At 44.0% G+C, this 19,239-nt stretch overlaps 1 protein-coding gene across 10 annotated transcripts in view; it reads left to right on the forward strand.

Moving 5' to 3' along the window:
• Nucleotides 1-436: 436 nt before the first annotated feature.
• The window catches only part of pacsin3 (protein kinase C and casein kinase substrate in neurons 3), a 62,102-nt gene continuing 43,299 nt past the window's right edge, over nt 437-19,239 (forward strand). For 3 of the 10 annotated variants that reach the window (XM_080191642.1, XM_080191657.1, XM_080191658.1), the window contains exon 1: nt 497-561. In XM_080191642.1, coding sequence (XP_080047768.1) covers nt 523-561 — 39 coding nt within the window. In that variant the 5' untranslated portion in view covers nt 497-522. Of the gene's footprint in view, nt 633-6,963; nt 6,983-10,020; nt 10,085-19,239 lie in introns of those variants that run through there. The other 7 variants (XM_080191648.1, XM_080191655.1, XM_080191647.1 and 4 more) reach the window with 7 other exon arrangements.

The raw sequence follows: 19,239 nt of genomic DNA on the forward strand, positions 1-19,239 counted from the left end.
AAGCACCCCTCCGCTGCCACCCTCTGTCTTCTACGGCCATGTACAACATCAGGTTAAAACTTAACCTGGAGTTGTGAGACTTCTTAATATGCTTAGCCCAGTCCAACGCCTGGGATCTCCACGTCATTCTACACCCAAGCCAGTTCTGTATCCAACGTGCTGGTTAGGTGCAATGGCTATGCTAAATTCTCCCTCAGTGTACCCAAATGGGAGCCAGAGTGTGGCAACTAGGGGATTTTCACAGTAACTTCATTGTAAGCCTACTTGTGACACTAATAAACTAAAAACTTTACAGGGTGTGAAGGGGTTAAACTCCTTCGTGTGGGTGGGACAGAGCACAGTTCACTGTCTGGGTTACAGGCTTTGAAGAGTTTATATCCCAAAGGACATACTGGGTTACCGGAAGTGAAGGGGTTAAACCCAGGAATGAGTGGGAGAGTAACGCAGTATGGTTACAGGGAGTGAAGGGGTTAAACACAGGAGCAAGTGGGATAGAGAATAACTCACCTTCTGGGTTCGTGAATGTTGAAGAATCACCGTTCGCGGAGTGCCGGCTCCGGGGTCAGTCTTTCTCTAACCCGAGGAGAGGTTTCGGAGGGACCGCCTTTGGAGTGGGCCGAGAGTCGGAGGTGGTGAGCGCAGAGTGTGAGAGTGGTAGAGCCCGGGGGCCGGGAGAAGGGATCCTCAGTCTTTGCTGGGAGGGAGCCGGCCCTGTTAGTGAGATAGGAGATTTGGGGTGAGGGGTGTAGTTGGTTTGTTGGAAACTGAAGGACAGGGGATGATGTGAATGTTCAGGGTGATTGGATATGGTGAAGAGGCTTAGGACTGAGTGAGATTTTGGAGTCGAGGTTGGGGTGGGTTTTAAGCTGACTAATTTATCTTTCCTGGGAACAAGTCGATACTCTCAGACGTGTTTATAATGAACTCTACCTGCCCTAGTTTTTCCCGCTCAATCAATCAGTGGCATTTTGCAACTTTAGTTGAGTCTAGAACACATGACTTGGAGAATCGTTTAAAAGATAGGAGCAGGTGTAGACCATTCGGCCCCTCGAACCTGTTCTGTTATTGATAAGATCATGGGTGTTCTGACTGTGATCTCAACCCCATTTTCCTGCCTATCCTCCGTAACTCTTGATACCTTGTGGATCTATTCTATCTAATTTGGCCTTGAACATATTCAATGACCCAATTTCCATTGTTTTGTGAATAGAACATTTCAAACATAAAGAGCCTCTCAGTGAAGAAATTCCTTTTCCTCTGCTCTCTCCCTTAAATATTAGACCCCTCGTTTTCAAACTGTGACCCCCTAGTTCTGGACTTCCCCCATGAGGGAAAAATATCCTTTCATTATCTACTCTGAGAAGCTCCCTGTGAATCTTTTACATTTCCATAAAATCACAGAATTATTATGGTGGAGAAGGCCATTTGGCCCATTGTATCTGCACAACTCTCCAAACAAGCATCATGATTTGATGCCATTCTCCTGCTTTTTCCCTGTACCTCTGCACATTGTTTCTTTTCAAATAATCATCAAATGTCCTCTTGAATGTCTCATTTGAAGCTGCCTTCATCCTACTACACTTTTGATTTGATTTGATTTATTATTGTCATGTATTAACATACAGTGAAAAGTATTGTTTCTTGTGCACTATACAGACAAAACATACTGTTCATAGAGAAGGAAACAAGAGAGTGCAGAATGTACTATACAGTCATAGCTAGGGCGTAGAGTATGATCAACTCAATGCAAGGTAAGCCCATTCAAAAGTCTGACAGCAGCAGGGAAGAAATTGTTCTTGAGGTGGTTGGTACGTGACCACAGACATTTGTACCTCTTTTCCGAAGGAAGAAGGTGGAAGAGAGAATGTCCACGGTGTGTGGAGTCCTTTATATGGCTGCTTTGCCGAGGTAGTGGGAAGTATAGACAGATTCAATGGATGGGAAGCTGGTTTGCGTGATGGATGGGGCTACATTCATGACCTTTTGTAATTCTTGTGGTCTTGGACAGAGCAAGAGCCATACCAAGTTGTGATACAACCAGAAACAATGCATCCTGTGATGCCTCTGTAAAAGTTGATGAGAGTTGTAGCTGACATGCCAAATTTCCTTTGTCTTCTGAGAAAGTAGAGGCGTTGGTGGGCTTTCTTGTCTATAAGTCAGCATGGGGGGACCAAGACAGGTTGTTGGTGATCTGTACATCTAAAAACTTGAAGATCTCAACCCTTTCTACTTCATCCCCATTGATGTAGACAGGGACATGTTCTCCTTTAAGCTTCCTGAAGTCGGTGACAATCTCCTTCGTTTTGTTGACGTTGAGGGAGAGATTATTGTTGCCACATCAGTCCACCAGATTCTCTACCTCATTCCTGTACTCCTTCTCGTCATTGTTTGAGATCCGAACCACTACAGTGGTGTTGTCAGCAAACTTGAAAATCGAATTGGAGGGGAATTTGGCGGCACAGTCATAGGTATACAAGAAGCATAGTAGGGGGCTGAGAACACAACCTTGTGGGGCACTGGTGTTGAGGATAGAGTCATAGAGATTTACAGCATGGAAACAGGCCCTTTGGCCCAACTTGTCCATGCTGCCCTTTTTTTTTAAACCTCTAAACTAGTCCCAATTGCTCACTTTTGACCCATATCCCTCTATACCCATCTTACCCATGTAACTGTCCAAACCCTTTTTAAAAGACAAAATTGTACCAGCCTCTATTACTGCCTCTGACAGCTTGTTCCAGATACTGACCCCCTCTGTGTGAAAAAATTGCCCTTCTGGACTCTTTTGTATCTCTCTTCTCTCACCTTAAACCTATGCCCTCTAGTTTTAGACTCCCCTACCTTTGGGAAAAGATGTTGACTTTCTAGCGGATCTATGCCCCTTGTTATTTTATAGACCTCGATAAGGTCACCCCTCAGCCTCCTACGCTCCAGAGAAAAAAGTTCCAGTCTATTCAGCCTTTCCTTACAAATCAAACCATCAAGTCCCGGTAACATCCTAGTAAATCTCTTCTGCAATCTTTCTAATTTAATAATATCCTTTCTATAATAGTGTAATAGTAGAACCGTACACAGTATTCCAAATGTGGATGTACCCATGTTTTATACAACTTCAACAAGATGCCCCCAACTCCTGTATTCAATGTTCTGACCAATGAAACAAGCATGCTGAATGCCTTTTTCACCACTTTGTCCACCTGTGACTCCACTTTCAAGGAGCTATAAACCTGTACCCTTTGTTCTGTAACTCTCTCCAGTGCCCTACCATTAACTGAGAAAGTCCTGCCCTGGCTCAATCTACCAAAATGCATCACTTCACATTTATGTAACTTAAGCTCCATCTGCCATTCATCTGGTCCAATTGATCACGATCCCGTTGCAATCGGGGATAACCTTCTTCACTGTTTATTATGCCACCAATCATGCTGTCATCTGTGAACTTACTAACCAGCCCCTATATTCTCATCCAAATCATTAATGTAAATGACAAATAACAGTGGACCCAGCACCGACCCCTGAGGCTGGTAACAGATCTACAACCACCCTCTGGTTTCTGTCATCACGTCAGTTTTTTTTTAATCCATTTAGCTACCGCATCCTGGATCCGTGTGATTTAACCTTATGCAACAACCTACCATGCGCTACCTTGTCAAAGGCTTTGCTGAAGTCCATGTAGACAACATCAACTGCACTATCCTCATTTGCCTTCTTTGTTACCTCTTCAAAAAACTCAGTCAAATTTGTGAGACATGATTTTCCACTCGCAAAGCCATGCTGACTGTCCCTAATAAGTCCTTGCATCTCTAAATGCCTGTAGATCCTGTCTCTCAAAATACCTTCCAACAACTTAACCGCCACAGATGTGAGGTTCATAGGCCTGTAGTTTCCAAGCTTTTCCCTGCAGCCCTTTTTAAACAAAGGGACAACATTTGCCATCCTATAATCTTCAGGCACCTCACCTGTGTCTACGATGATTCAAATATCTCTGCTGCGGACCCGCAATTTCCTCCCTAGCCTTTCACAATGGCCAGGGATACACTTCATCAGAATCGTGGAGGAGGTGTTGTTGCCTATCCTTACTGATTGTGAGTTGGGAAGCTCAGGATCCAGTCACAGAGGGAGGTGCCAAGGCCCAGGTCATGGAGTTTGGAGATGAATTCTATGGGAATAATAGTGTTGAAGGCTGATCTGTAGTCAATAAATAGGAGTCTGACATAGGTGTCCTTGTTATTTAGGTGTTCCAGGTTGAGTGCAGGGTCAGAGAAACGGCGTCTGCTGTGGACCTGTTGCGGCGGTAGGCAAACTGTAATGGATCCAGGTAGTCTGGGAGACTGGAATTGATTTGTGCCATGACTAGCCTTTCATAGCACTTCATGATGATGGATGTCAGAGCCACCAGCCGATAGTCAGTAAGGCACGCTGCTTGGCTTTTCTTAGGTACTGGGATGCTGGTCATCTTCTTGAAGTAGATAGGGACCTCCGATTGTTGTAAAGAGAGGTTGAATGCACTTCCAGGCAGTATATTCCAGACCCCAACCACTCTGTATTAAAAATGTTTTTTCTCGCAGCACATTTGCTTCTTTTGCAAATCACTTTACATGTCATTTATAATCCTTTACAAGCAGGAACAGCATCTCCCTATCTACTCTGTCTAGCCCTCTCGTGATTTTGAACATCTTGATTAAATCTCCTCTTAGCCGCCTTCTCTCAAAGTGCAATCCCCCCTCTGTCATCTATCCTCACAACTTAAGTTTCTCACCCTTCGAATCATTCTTGTAAACCTCTTTTTGCATTCTCTCCAATGAGGTCTTAATAGTGTCTTATATAAGTTTAGCATAACTTCCTCCTCTTGTACTTTATGCCCCCATAAATAAAGCCCAGAGTACTATTTGCTTTATTAATTGCTCTTCCTCCTCTCCTGCCACCTTTGATGATTTTCCTCTGCTCCTGCACCTTTTAAGAATTTTATTCCTTCTTTTGTCTTTATCCCTTAATTCTTCTAACTCCAATGAACATGAAGTCATAGAGATCTACAGCATGGAAACAGGCCCTTCAGCCCAACTTGTCCATTCCACCCTCCTTTTTAATCATTGGGTCTACACTGACTTTCCTGTAAGCTCGTCCCAAATGCTTGCATTTGGTCCATACCCATCTTATCGATGTAACTGTAAAAGACAAAATTGTACCCGCCTCTACCACTACTTCTGACAGCATGTTGCAGATACTCGCCACCCTCTGCGTGAAAAAATTGCCTCTCTAGACCCTTTTGTATTTCTCCCCTCTCACCTTAAACCTATGCTCTCTAGTTTTAGACTCCCCTACTCTTGGTAAAAGATGTTAACAATCTAGCTGATCTACGTCCTTCATTTTATAGACCTCTATAAGATTGTCCCTAAGTCTCCTATGCTCCAGGGAAAAATGTCCCAGTCTATCCAGCTTTCCTTATAGCTCAAACTCAAGACATTGGTAAGGCCACACTTGGAATACTGTGTATAGTTCTGGTCACCCAATTATATAAGGGATGTTATTAAACTTGAAAAAGTGCAGAAAGGATTTACTATAATAGCATTTACTCGGTAGCATCCTAGTAAATCTTTTCTGCACTCTTTCTAGTTTAATAATATTCTTTCTGTAATAGGGTGACCAGAACTACACACTACTACAAGTGTGGTCTTAACAATGTCTTGAACAACTTCAACAAAACATCCCAACTCCTGTGTTCACTGTTCTGACCAATGAAACCAAACATGCTGAATGCCTTCTTCACCACCTTGTCTACCTGTGTCTCCACTTTCAAGGAGCTATGAACATGAAACCCTAGATCTCTTTGTTCTATAACTCTCCCCAGTGCCCTACCCCAGTAAGTCCTGCTCTGGTTCAGTCTATCAAAATGCATCTCCAATCTGTTCAATGTTTCCTCATAAGGCAATCCTTCACCTCAGGAAACTTCTTACAGCTGCTTTCAATGCAAGCATTTCCCTCCCTAAGTGTAAAAAAAAAACAATTCTGTACCCTACTCCTGGTGCAATATCATCAATACTGTATACAGCTATAGCAAGACTTTTCTACATTTAATGTAATAAAGGCCATTATTCCATTTGCCTTCCTGATTACTTGCTGTACCTGCAAGTTCACTTTGTGTGATTCATGGACAAAAACACCCAGATCCCTTTGGACTGCAGCTTTTGGCAGTTTCTGTTCATTTAAATAATATTTTACTTCTCTATTCTTCCTGTCAAAGTGGACAACCTCTCATTTTCCCACTTTATTAAATGAGTATTTTGCGTCAGTATTCACCAAAGAGAAGGAATTGGTGGATGATGAGTCTAGGAAAGAGTATGTAGATAGTTTGAGCCATGTTGAGATCTGAAGTATTGGGATTCTTGAGAAATATTAAGGTAGACAAGTCCCCAGGGCCTGATGGGATATATGCCAGAATATTGAGAGAGGTAAAGGAGGAAATTGCTGGGGCCTTGAGAGAAATTTTTGTATCCTCACTGGCTACAGGGAAGGTCGTGATGTAGAGATGCCGGCTTTGGACTGGGGTAAACACAGTAAGAATTCTCACAACACCAGGTTTAACTGGTTGGACTTAAGCCTGGTGTTATGAGACTTCTTACAGGGGAGGTCCCAGAGGATTGGAGAATAGCCAATGTTGTTCCTTTGTTTAAGAAGGGTAGCAAGAATAATACAGGTAATTGCAGGCCAGTGAGCCTTACGTGTGTGGTAGGGAAATTATTAGAGAGAATTCTTCGAGACAGGGTTTACCCCCACTTGTAAATATGTGGACGTATTAGCGAGAGGCAACATGGTGTTGTGAAGGGGAGGTCATTTCTCACTAACTTGATTGAGATTTTTGAGGAAGTGACAAAGATGATTGATGAGGGTAGGGCAGTGGATATTTTCTACATGGATTTCAGTAAGGCCTTTGACAAGGTCCCTCATGGGCGACTGGTGCAGAAGGTGAAGTCGCAAGGGATCAGAGGTTAGCTTGACAAGATGGATACAAAACTGGCTTGGTCATAGAAAATAGGGGGTGGCCGTGGAAGGGTGCATTTCTGAATGGAGGGCTGTGACAAGTGGCGTTCCTCAGGAATCATTGCTGGGATCTTTGCTGTTTGTAATATATATAAATGATTTGGAGGAAAATGTAACTGGTTTGATTAGTAAGTTTGTGATGACACAAAGGTTGGTAGACTTGCGGATAGTGATGAGGACCATTAGAGGATACAGCAGGATATAGATCATGTGGAGACTTGGGTGGAGGAATGGCAGATGGAGTTTATTCCAGAGAAATGTGAGCTAATGCATTTTGGAAGGTCTAATATAGATAGGAAATATACAGTAAATGGCAGAGGGATCGGGGTGTACAGGTATACAGATCACTGAAAATGGCAATGCAGGTGGAGAAGGTAGTCAGGAAGGCATACAGGGTGCTTGCCTTCATCAGCCGGGGTATTGAATTTAAAAACTGGCAAGTCATTTTGCAGCTTTATGGAACCTTAGTTAGACTGCACTTGGAATGTAGTGTTCAATTCTGGTCGCCACACTACCAGAAGGATGTAAAGGCTTTGGAGAAGGTACAGAAAAGATTTACCAGGATGTTGCCTGATGTGGAGGGGGTTAACTATGAGGAGAGGTTGAAGAACCTTTGTTTGTTCTCATTGGAACAATGGAGGTTGGGGGGTGGGGGGGGTGCGACCTGATGGAAGTTTACAGAATTATGAGGGGCAAGGGCGGCATGGATAGTCAGAAGCTTTTTCCCAGGGTGGAAGAGTCAATTACTAGGGGGCATAGGTTTAAGGTGTGAGTGGTAGCATTTAAAGGAGTTGTACGAGTCAAGTTTTTTTACACAGAGGGTGGTGGATGCCTGGAACTCACTGCTGGGGGAGGTAGTGAAAGCAGGTACAATAGTGACTGTTAAGGGGCGCCTTGACAAATACATGAATAGGATGGGAATAGAGGAATATGGTCCCTGGAAGGATAGGGGGATTAAGTTCATTTGGGTAGCATGGTCAGTATAGGCTTGGAAGGCCAGAGGACTTGTTTCTTTGCTGTAATTTTTTTTGTTCATATTATACTTCATCTGCCAAATTTTTGTCCACTTGCATATTAGTACCTTCATCCTGATCAATAACATAAATTGAAAATAGTTGAAGCTTCAGCACTAATCCCTGTGGCACTTCATTGGTAATAGTTTGTTCACCTGAAAATGAGCCTTTTATACTGACTGAGTTTCCTGTCAGGCTAGAAGGGCTGAATTTGCCTACTTCAGCTCTTAATTCCTATGTTTGGCCCAATCCTCTATGCTAATATATCATCTCCAACACCATTAACTTTTTCCTTGTACCTTATTGAATACTTTCCTGAAATCCAAATACACTACATCTACTGGTTCCCCTGTAGCCACCCTGCTCATTACATCTTCAAAAAGCTCTAATAAATTAGTCAAACAGGATTTCCCTTTCACAGTGTCATGTTGACTCTGTCCTATTATGATTTTCCAAATGTCCTGTTATAACCTCCTTAATAATGGATCTGAGCATTTTTCCTATGACAGACATTAGAATAACTACATTGGGTCTACACTGACTCTCCAACAGAGCATCGTACCTAGACCCTATCCCTGTAACCTCATGTATTTACCCCACTAATGTTCCTAGCCTACACATCTTGGAACACTAAAGGGCAATTTAGCATGGCCAATCCACATAACCTGCACATCTTTGGAATGTGGGAGGAAACTGGAGCACCTGGAGGAAATCCCGCAGACACAGGGAGAATGTACAAACTCCACACAGTCAGTCACCCAAGGCCAGAATTGAGCCTGAGTCCCTGGAGCTGTGAGGCAGCTGTTGCCCCATGCTCTGTTTCTTCCTCCTTTCTTAAATAGCGGTCTTACATTTCCAGCTTTCCAATATGAAGGGGACCGTTCCAGAATCTAAGGAATTTGGGAAGATTACAGCCAACGCGTTTACTATCTCTGCAGCCATTTTCTTTAAGACCCTCACATGTAGGTCATCAGCTCGTGAGGACTCGACGACCTTTAGTTCTAGTCATTTTCCAGTGTCTTTTCCCCAGTGATTGTGATTGTTTACCGTTCCATTTTCCTGCTTGGCTCTTGATTTCCTGCTATCTTTGGGATGTTTGTCGTGTCTTCTACTGTGAAGTTACAAAGTTTGTTCAAAGTCTGTCATTTCCTTCTTTCCCATTATTAGTTCTCCATTTTTAAACTCTTAAGACACCAATATGTCAAACATTCTTTGATATACTTGCAGAAGCTTTTACTGTGTATCTTTATATTTCTTGTTTATTTTCGCTTGTCTTGCTCCAATTCCTCCCTTTTATTACTTGTTCAGTCATTCTGTGCTGCTTTGTCAAACTTTCCCAACTGCATCGTTGTCTACTGCTCACTTTCCATTGAGATCTAGTTCATTGATTTCGTTCCTTACTTCTGATGTTCCTTCCCGCTCCTTTTTGCTCCCTGTCATTGCTCCCTGTCTTTCCAAGTTTCCCTCTGCTGGTTCTGAGCTGTACTTACTCTTTGTGGCAGGTAATGCTCTTGGTCAGGACTGCAGAGAATGCCGCCTAACCATTAATTATCAAATCCCTGTGACTGAAGCCCATCTGTGCTGCTCTTCTCTCTGGACAGCTCTCTGTCCACAGTTAGCATTCAGGCAGTCCAGCCTTACCCTTACAGATTCCTGCTGATTTTGACTGCTGCCCTTGGTTTCCCCTTGCCATTTCTCATTGGACCATGCAGATTTCCAGTGAGTCGAGCTGGAAAAGAAGGCAGGCAAAGCGAACAAGTGCTTCTTTATGTCGAGTGCCTGAGGGAGTGTGCGACGGACGGCTATAGTCTGTTTGTGTGCTGCACCCTCACACAGAGAGCCCATTCACTGTTCTTGCTGCTGCAGCTTAACAGAAGGGCTCGGTGGGAGGGAGGTGGGATGGCAGGATGCATCCTGCGTTATTGAGTTGGGGCGGGGAGACAGAATAAGTGGTGCTGAGAAATGGTGACTCTGTGGTTCTGACTCTAATAATTGGATGACAAAGGGTAAAGGCATCCAGGAGGCAGAGACAACAGGTAGTGAATGTTTTTCTTTTTTTTTGGATGGTTACAGTTGTGTCAATGCTGTTGGCTGGTGTTGTTCTTTGTCTTTGGTCTCTCCCACCTTCATCCCCTTTTTGCTGGTCCCCCCACCCTGACTGGCAGTCCCCCACCCCCTTGTGTTCCAGAGCTAACTGAGAGAATGGAGTCTCTACTGCACTCTAACAACATTACAGCAAGCCGACGCAGGAGGGGCAGTACTCTCATACACAATTTGCTGCTCATTTGTGCTTCCAGTAGGACTCCTGTCTCACCTTCACTCATATTTTAAAGTTGATTTATTTATTGGTTATGAGTTGACTTACATTGTCATTGCAATGAAGTTACTATGAAAGTCCCCCACTTGTCTCATTCCAGCGCCTGTTCGGATACACTGAGAGAGAATTTAGCATGACCAGTACACCTAACCAGCATGTCTTTTGGGCTGTGGGAGGAAACCACTACCTGGAGGAGATCCACGTAGACACAGGGAGAATGTGCAGACTCCACACAGACAGTGACCCAAGCCAGGATTCAAACCTGGGTCCTGGTGCTGTGAGGCAGCAGTGCTGACCATTGTGCCACCATGCCGCTCTGCTCCCCTCCCCACTCTCTATTGTCTTACCTCACTGCCCTCGCACCCTTCGTCAGTCCAAAGATGTGCGGATTAGGTTGATTGGCCACGCTAAAAAATTGCCCCTCAGTGTCCTGAGATGCGTAGGTTAGAGGGATTAGTGGGTAAAATATGTAGGGATATGGGGGTAGGGCCTGGGTGGGATTGTGTTCAGTGCAGACTCCATGGGTCGAAGGACCTCTTTGTGCACTCTAGGATTCTATGATTCTATGATTCTCTTAACTCCCACCCCTTACCACATTGTGTCATCACCTAGCCAATATTCCTCAGCATGCAAGCACCCCACCAGTCCCACAACATCAGTAGAAAGTCAGTAAAAAGGAACACTGAAATACGGGTTACTGAGCACCTTGAGATACAGCTGGGGTTGCAGAGATTTGGGTTTTGATGATCTTTATATTTTTGATGTTGGAGCTCTGGGCAGCAGAGTGGTACATGTACCTCTCTGTACTGCTGTGTCACACCAGCCTACCGATTGTTCAGTAAGTTTAGCTGAATTCTGTGCAGCTCCTGTGATTCTTGTTCGGCATTCAGTGCTTTCGTTGACAAGTGACAGCAGCAGGAACACAGTAAGTGAGTGAATTCAAACACCAAGGTTTTGATGTGTCTGAGAGCGTTGTTGTTGGAGAATGTGCTAAACATAGAACATAGAACATTACAGCGCAGAACAGGCCCTTCGGACAACGATGTTGCGCCAACCAATTAAAAAAGCAATGACCCTCTAACCTAAACCAATCCCTTTCCATCCATAAACCTATCCACAGATCTCTTAAACGCCCCCAAACTAGGCGCATCTACAACTGCAGCAGGCAGGGCATTCCAATCCCTCACCACCCTCTGGGTAAAGAACCTACCTCTGACATCCATCCTGTAACTACCATCCCTTAATTTAAAGCTATGCCCCCTCGTGCTAGCTTTCTCCATCTGAGGAAAAAGGCTACCACTGTCCACCCTATCTAAACCTCTAATCATCTTGTATGTTTCAATAAGGTCCCCTCTTAGCCGCCTTCTTTATAACGAAAACAACCTCAAATCCCTCAGTCTCTCCTCATAGGACCTCCCCTCCATACCAGGCAACATCCTGGTAAACCTCCTCTGCACCCTCTCCAATGCCTCCACATCCTTCCTATAATGTGGGGACCAGAACTGCACACAATTCTCCAACTGCGGACGCACCAGAGTTTTGTACAGTTGCAACATGACGTTGCGGCTCCTAAATTCAATCCCCCTACCAATAAACGCCAAGACACCGTATGCCTTCCTAACAACCTTATCTACTTGATTCCCAACTTTCAGGGATCTATGTACACATACACCTAGATTCCTCTGTTCATCAACACTATTCAGAGTCCTACCGTTAGCCCTATACTCTACACATCTGTTATTCCTGCCAAAGTGAATTACCTCACACTTTTCCGCATTAAACTCCATCTGCCACCTCTCGGCCCAGATCTGCAACTTGTCCAAGTCTCTCTGTAAACTATGACACCCCTCTTCACTATCTGCCACTCCACCGACTTTGGTGTCATCAGCAAATTTACTGATCCACCCAACTATACCCTCATCCAGATCATTTATAAAAATTACAAACAGCAGTGGCCCCAAAACAGATCCCTGAGGCACACCACTTGTAACTGAGCTCCATGATGAATACTTACCATCAACCACCACCCTCTGTCTCCTATCTGCTAGCCAATTCCTGATCCAATTAACTAAATCACCCTCAATCCCATACATCTGCATTTTCTGCAGAAGCCTTCCATGGTGAACCTTATCAAACGCCTGTAAAGGCCTGTAATGAAGGCAGAGGGACTGGGATTTGGGCACTTGGCACAGCCTGGAAGGAGGGGGACTTCCGGGCAAGAGCCAGAGACTCAAACAAAAAGAGAAAATCTCAGCAGATCTGACAGCATCTGTGGGGAGAGAATAGAGCCAACATTTCGAGTTGAGATGACCCTTCGTCAGAGCTTGATTCTTTCCCCACAGATGCTGTCAGACTTGTGAGATTTCCAGCATTTTCTGTTTTTGTTTCAGATTCCAGCATCCACAGTATTTTGCTTTTAGAGCCAGAGACTGTCAGTCAGAAGGTTCATTCTGCCTGGTATTTTTGAGTTCATAGTGGTTGCCAGGGAGAGGATATGTATACAGGGGGAGCTGTTTAGGATGAAAATATGTTTGTGACCTTCAGAGTCTGGAGACTCACTGACCTTATTTCTGTTAGCTATGTGTCTCAGAGAATGATCCAGTACAAATTTGGCCTTGTGTGCCTGTAGCTGCTCTTGAAAGAGTTCTCCAATTCCCATCCCGCTATCCTGCTTTTACCCCCATAGCCTATAGATGTGCCCCCTTTAAATATTCAGTCAGTAAATGACATCTGTATGATCTTCCTGTTCTGCGCTGTAATGTTCTATGTTCTATTCTTTTAGACAGCCAAATTGCTACGAGTTACTGTGGGGGGGAAAAAATCAATATCCTCATGTTGGGTCTTTTGCTCATCACTTAAAATCAGAATCCTCGGGTTGCAATGCTTCTGCTGTAGAGTCATAAAAGTTTACAGCATGGAAACAGGTCCTTTGGCCCAACTTGTCCATGCCACCTAGTTTTTAACCATTAAACTAGCCCCAGTTGCCCACATTTGCTCCATATCCCTTTATACCTACCTTACCCATGTATCTGTCTAAATACTTTTTAAAAGACAAAATTCTACCCGGCTCTGGCAGCTCATTCCAGACACTCACCACCCTGTGTATGAAATAGCTGCCCCTCTGAACCCTTTTGTATCTCTCCCCTTTCACCTTAAACCCAAACCCTCGAGTTTAAGACTCCCCTATCTTTGGGAAAAGATGTTGACTATCTAGCTGATCTATGGCCCTCATTATTTTATAGATCTGTATAGGTTAACCCCTCAGCTTCCTACCCCCCAGAGGAAAAGGTCCCAGTCTGTCCAGCCTCACCTTATAATTCAAACCACCAAGTCCCAGTAGCATCCTAGTAAATCCGTTTTGCACTCTTTCTAGTTTAATAACATCCTTCCTATCATCAGGTGACCAGAACAGTATTCCAAGTGTGGCCTTACCAATGTCTTGTACAACTTCAACAACACATCCCAACTCCTTATTCAGTGTCCTGACCAATGAAACCAAGCATGCCGAATGCCTTCTTCACCACTCTGCCCACCTGTGACTCCAATTTCAAGGAGCAACAAACTTGTACCCCTAGATCTGCAACTATATTGGACTATGCTGCGACTGTACTGGATGTTGGTGAGACCACATTTGGAATATTGTGTTCAGTTCTGGTCACCTCACTATAAGAAGGATGTGGAAGCATTGGAGAGTCAGTGGAGATTTACCAGGATGCTGCCTGGTTTGGAGGGTAGGTCTTATGAGTAAAGATTGAGGGAGATGGGGCTTTTCTCTTTAGAGCAGAGGAGGATGAGAGGTGACTTAACAGAGATTTATAAGATGATGAGGGGGATAGATAGAGTGGACATGCAGAGACTATCTGCTCGGGTGGCTGTAGCTGTTACTAGGGGGCATAACTTTAAGGTTCATGGTGGGAGATATAGGAGGGATGTCCAAGGTAGATTCTTCACTCAGAGTGGTTGGGGTGATAGTGGAGTCAGACACTTAAGGAACTTTCAGGCGGTTATTGGATAGGCACACGGAGCACACCAGAATGATAGGGAGTGGGATAGCTTGATCTTGGGTTTGGACATAGCTCGGCATAACATTGAGGGCTGAAGGGCCTGTACTGTGCTGTACTGTTTTATGTTTTTATGTTTCTATCTCTTTGTTCCGTAACTCTCCCCAATGTCCTACCATTAACTGAATAGGTCCTGCTCCAATTCAATCTACCAAAGTTCATCACCTCACATTTATCTCATTTGAATTGCATTTGCCATTCACAGGCCCAATTGATCAAGATCCCGTTGCAATTCTAGATAACCTTCTTCACTCTCCACTATTCCACCAACCTTGGTGTCATCTGCAAGCTAACTAACAATGTTCCATAAATTCTCATCCAAATCATTAGTATAAATGACAAATAACAGTAGACCCAGCACTGATCCCTGAGGCACACCGCTGATCACCAGCTTCCAGTTTGAAAAACAACCTTCAACAGCCATCCTCTGTCTTCTATCATCAAGCCAATTTTGTATTCAACTGGCTACCTCACCATGAAAACCATAAGATTTAACCTTATGCAATAACCCACCATGCAAAGGCCTTGCTAAAGTCCATGTAGACAACATCAACTGCACTGCCCTTATCTACCTTCTTGGTTACCCCTTCAAAAAAACTCACATTTGTGAAACATGATTTTCCACTCTCTAAACCATGCTGACTGTCCCTAATCAGTCCTTGCCTCTCTAAATACCTGTAGATCCTGTCTCAGAATGCCTTCTAGCAACTTACCCACTACAAACGTTAGGCTCACCTGTCTGTAGTTCCCAAGCTTTTTCCGGTAGCCCTATTTCAACGAAGGCACAACCAGTCCAGTCCAGAGCTGCCCTCCAGTCTTCAGACACTTCACCTGTGGCTGTCAATGATTCAAATATTTCTGCTCAGGGACTCTCAATTTCCTCCTAGCCTCCCACAACGTCTTTTGATAACTTTATCAGATTCTGGGGATTTACTTATCTTGATGTGCGTTGACTTCCAGTATCTCTATTATACGTACACTCCTCAAAACATCACTATTTATTTCCCCAAGTTCCCTAACATCCATGCTTTTCTCAATAGTAAATACTGGTGAGAGATATTCATTTAGGATCTCGCTCGTCTCAAAATGAATGTTTGTTAATAAGGACTCTGACTTAGAAATGTCTTCCACTGCCATTTGATTTGATTTGATTTATTATTGTCACATGGATTAGTATACAGTGAAAAGTATTGTTTCTTTCACGCTATAGAGACAGGCGGCACGGTAGCACAGCGGTTAGCACTGCTGCTTCACAGCTCCAGGGTCCTGGGATCAATTCCCAGCTCGGGTCACTGTCTGTGTGGAGTTTGCACATTCTCCTCGTGTCTGCATGGGTTTCCTTCGGGTGCTCCGGTTTCCTCCCACAGTCCAAAGATGTGCGGGTTAGGTTGATTGGCCATGATAAGAAATTTCCCCTTAGTGTCCAGGGATGTGTAAATTAGAGGGATTAGTGGGTATAATATGTAGGGATATGGAGGTGGGCCTGGGTGGGATTGTGTTCGGTGCAGACTCAATGGGCCGAAGGGCCTCTTTCTGCACTGTAGGATTCTATGATTCATTCATCAAGAAAAAAAGGAGAGTGCAGAATGTAGTGGTAAAGTCTAATGGCAACAGAGAAGAAGCTGTTCTTAAGTCAGTTGGTATGTGACCTCAGACTTTTGTATTTTTTTCCCAAGGAAGAAGGTGGAAGAGAGTACGTCCTTGATTATGCTAGCTGCTTTTCTGAGGAAGTGTAGCGGATGGAAGGCTAGTTTGTGTTGTGAACTGGGCTTCATTTATGGCCCTTTGTAGTTTCTTGCGATCTTGGGCAGAGCAGGAACCATAACAAGCTGTCATACGACCAGAAAAAATGCTTTGTATGATGCATCTGTAAAAGTTAGCAGACATGCCAAACTTCCTTAGTCTCCTGAGAAAGTAGAGGCATCAGTGGACTTTCTTAACTATATAGTGTTGGCATGAGGCGGGGAGGTGTCCATGGCCGGTTGTTGATAATCTGGATACCTAAAAACTTGAAGCTCTCGACCATTCCTACTTTGTCGCCATTGATGTAGATGGGGCATGTTCTCCTCGACACTTCCTGAACTCAATGACTATCTCCATCATTGAGGGAGAGATTATTACCAGTTCAACCGATTCTCTATCTCTTCCCTGCACTCCGTTTCGTCATTGTTTGAGATCCACCTTGCTACGGTGGTGTTATCAGCAAACTTGAAAATCAAGTTGGAGTGGAATTTGACCCCATGGTCATATTTGTATAAGGAGTATAATAGGGGGCTGAGAACACAACCTTGTGGGGCACTGGTGCTGAAGATAATCATGGAGGAGGTGATGTTTGCCTTTCCTTACTGATTGTGGTCTGTGAGTTAGGAAGTTCATGATCCAACTGCAGAGGGAGGAGCCGAGGCACAGGCCATGGATCCTGATGAATTTCGTAGGGATAATGGTGTTGAAGGCTGAGCTGTTATCGATTTTAAAAAAGGGCTTGCGTAGGTGTTTTTGTTATCTAGGTGTTCCAGGGCTGAGTGCAGGGTCAGGGAGATGGTGTCTGCTGTGGATCTGTCGCAGTGGTAGGAGGAAGTAGTTCCGGAAACTCAGGGTGCTGAGAAGAGAAGATTCTCCTTATGATGGCACAGTGGTTAGGGAGTGCCAGAGAACCAGGTTCAATTCTGGCCTTGGGTAATAACTGTCTGTGTGGAGTTCACAAATCCTCCCCATGACTGCAGGGTTTCCTTTGGGTACTTGGTTTTCTCCCACAGTCCAAAGATGTGCAGGATTGATGGATTGGATGTGCTAAATTGTCCTTTGGTGTCCAAAGATGTGTATGTTAGGTTGATTAGCCAGTGTTTATGGGAGTGGTTATGGAGATGGGAGTGGGGGGGTGGGGACAATGCCTTGGGACAATGCTCTTTCAGAAAATTGGTGCAGCCTTGATGAACCAAATGGCGACCTCCTGCATTGCAGGAATTCTATCGCTGTCTTAAATGAGTGACCTTTTATATTTAAATGGTGACTCCTAATTCTAAATTCTCCCACAAAAGGAAATATCCTTTCCATGTCCATCCTGTCAACACCCCTCAGGATCTTGTATGTTTCGGTCCGTATGTATGTATGATCTTGTATGTTTCAGTCCAAAGATGTGCAGGTTAGGTTGATTGGCCATGCTAACAAATTGCTCCTTAGTGTCCAGGATAGTGGAGGTTAGAGGGATTAGTGGATATAATATGTAGGGGTAGGGATATGGGAGCAGGGCCTGGGTGGGATTGTGTTCGGTGCAGACTCGATGGGCCGAAGGGCCTCTTTCTGCACTGTAGGGTTCTATGATTCTATGTGCCTCTTGGTTTTCTAAACTCCAGCAGATCCAAGCCTAGCCTGTTAAATCTTTCCTCATAAAACAATCCACCCATTATGTTGCTGAATCTTTTCATCTTACACTCATCAGGACAAACACAAAAATGCCAAATTTCAAATCATTATTACAGTTTATACTATGGGAGCATAGGGTGCAGATTGGCTGCCAAGTTGACTCTGGCCAAGGCGCTATAATGGAGAAAGCACTGGGAAGTCAGAAGCTCCCCAGGCTCCCACATAATTCAAAACACAAGCAAGGCTTGAACATGTTTCTTTTGTTTACAGGAATGTAAATGTAATGTAAGCTTAAATGTAAGCTGCTTCACTAAGTGTCAATGAGCCATGTTGTGAGCTGAACTGATTATCAGAAATTGGCTGTTAGTGTTGCTCTTCACACACCTAGAATGGCTCAAGGGTTGTTGAATAATGGAATCACATCACAGTTGATGTTTTGGGCTTTGTAAATGTGGCTGGTTGAGTACAGTCTTCTACCCCAGCCTATTTTGAACAATTGAAGGAACCTGCTGGTTGATTCAGTTGGCCAGTCACTGGGACCTACAGCAAATACCTGGCATTACACAGGTACTGAAATACTCAACATTACTAAATTGTGTGGTAGGCAGAAGGTCCTTTTGGACTGATGGCAGGTCCTGTTCATGGAAAATGCCATTCACGTAGCCACTGCACAGTGGCAGCATGAAACACCTTGTTTAACCTATTTAAACTTTTGAGATACTTGACCTCAAATTATGCTGGAAAGGCAGACCCAGCCTATTTCCAGTCTGATTTGTTAGTTTGTGCTCTCCTCAATGAACGATGACCTGATTGGGATATTCATTGTCCTGCAGGATAGCTTTGATGCTATTTCTGCATTTGTTAGACTTGTTTAAAAGTAATGAACTGCCTTGCACATGGTTCACAACATCTATATATATCTATAAATGGGCTGCTGAAGGCTCACAACATGGATGTCCCAGTACACCCTTTTGAATGAATGGCCAGTTCTGCGCAGCGCAAATTGGCCAAATGATTGAGCGAATTACTACAGCCAATTGATTCTTAGTGAGTTATCCACATGGTGAAGGATTCCTTCACTCTCTCAAAGACAATCTGCCTGTTGTTAGTACTGCCTTGTCAGTGTGCTTGTTTGACATTACGAGTTTATTTATGAACATTCTGGTGAAAGAAACAATCAACGTTGTGACCCGTCATCGGATAGCAGCAATATACACACATTATTGTTATCTGAATCTGTGATTGTTGAAATTATGAGCTCTGCAACTGTCGCAGTTGGTGGTTTGTCTCGTACTTGTGGCTGCTGGTTTGCATGTTACTTCACCATCTCATTTGTGATTTGCCTGTTACCTCTCCATCTTATTCCTCACTACTTATTGTCTTTCTCTCTCTCTCTCTCTCTCTCTGATCTGGTTTGACTGTTGCCTCTCTGCCTTATTCAGATCGATTC

The sequence above is a fragment of the Carcharhinus amblyrhynchos genome, chromosome 6 (genome assembly GCF_965287045.1).
Source record: "Carcharhinus amblyrhynchos chromosome 6, sCarAmb.v2.hapA, whole genome shotgun sequence".
Classification (NCBI taxonomy): Eukaryota; Metazoa; Chordata; class Chondrichthyes; order Carcharhiniformes; family Carcharhinidae; genus Carcharhinus; species Carcharhinus amblyrhynchos.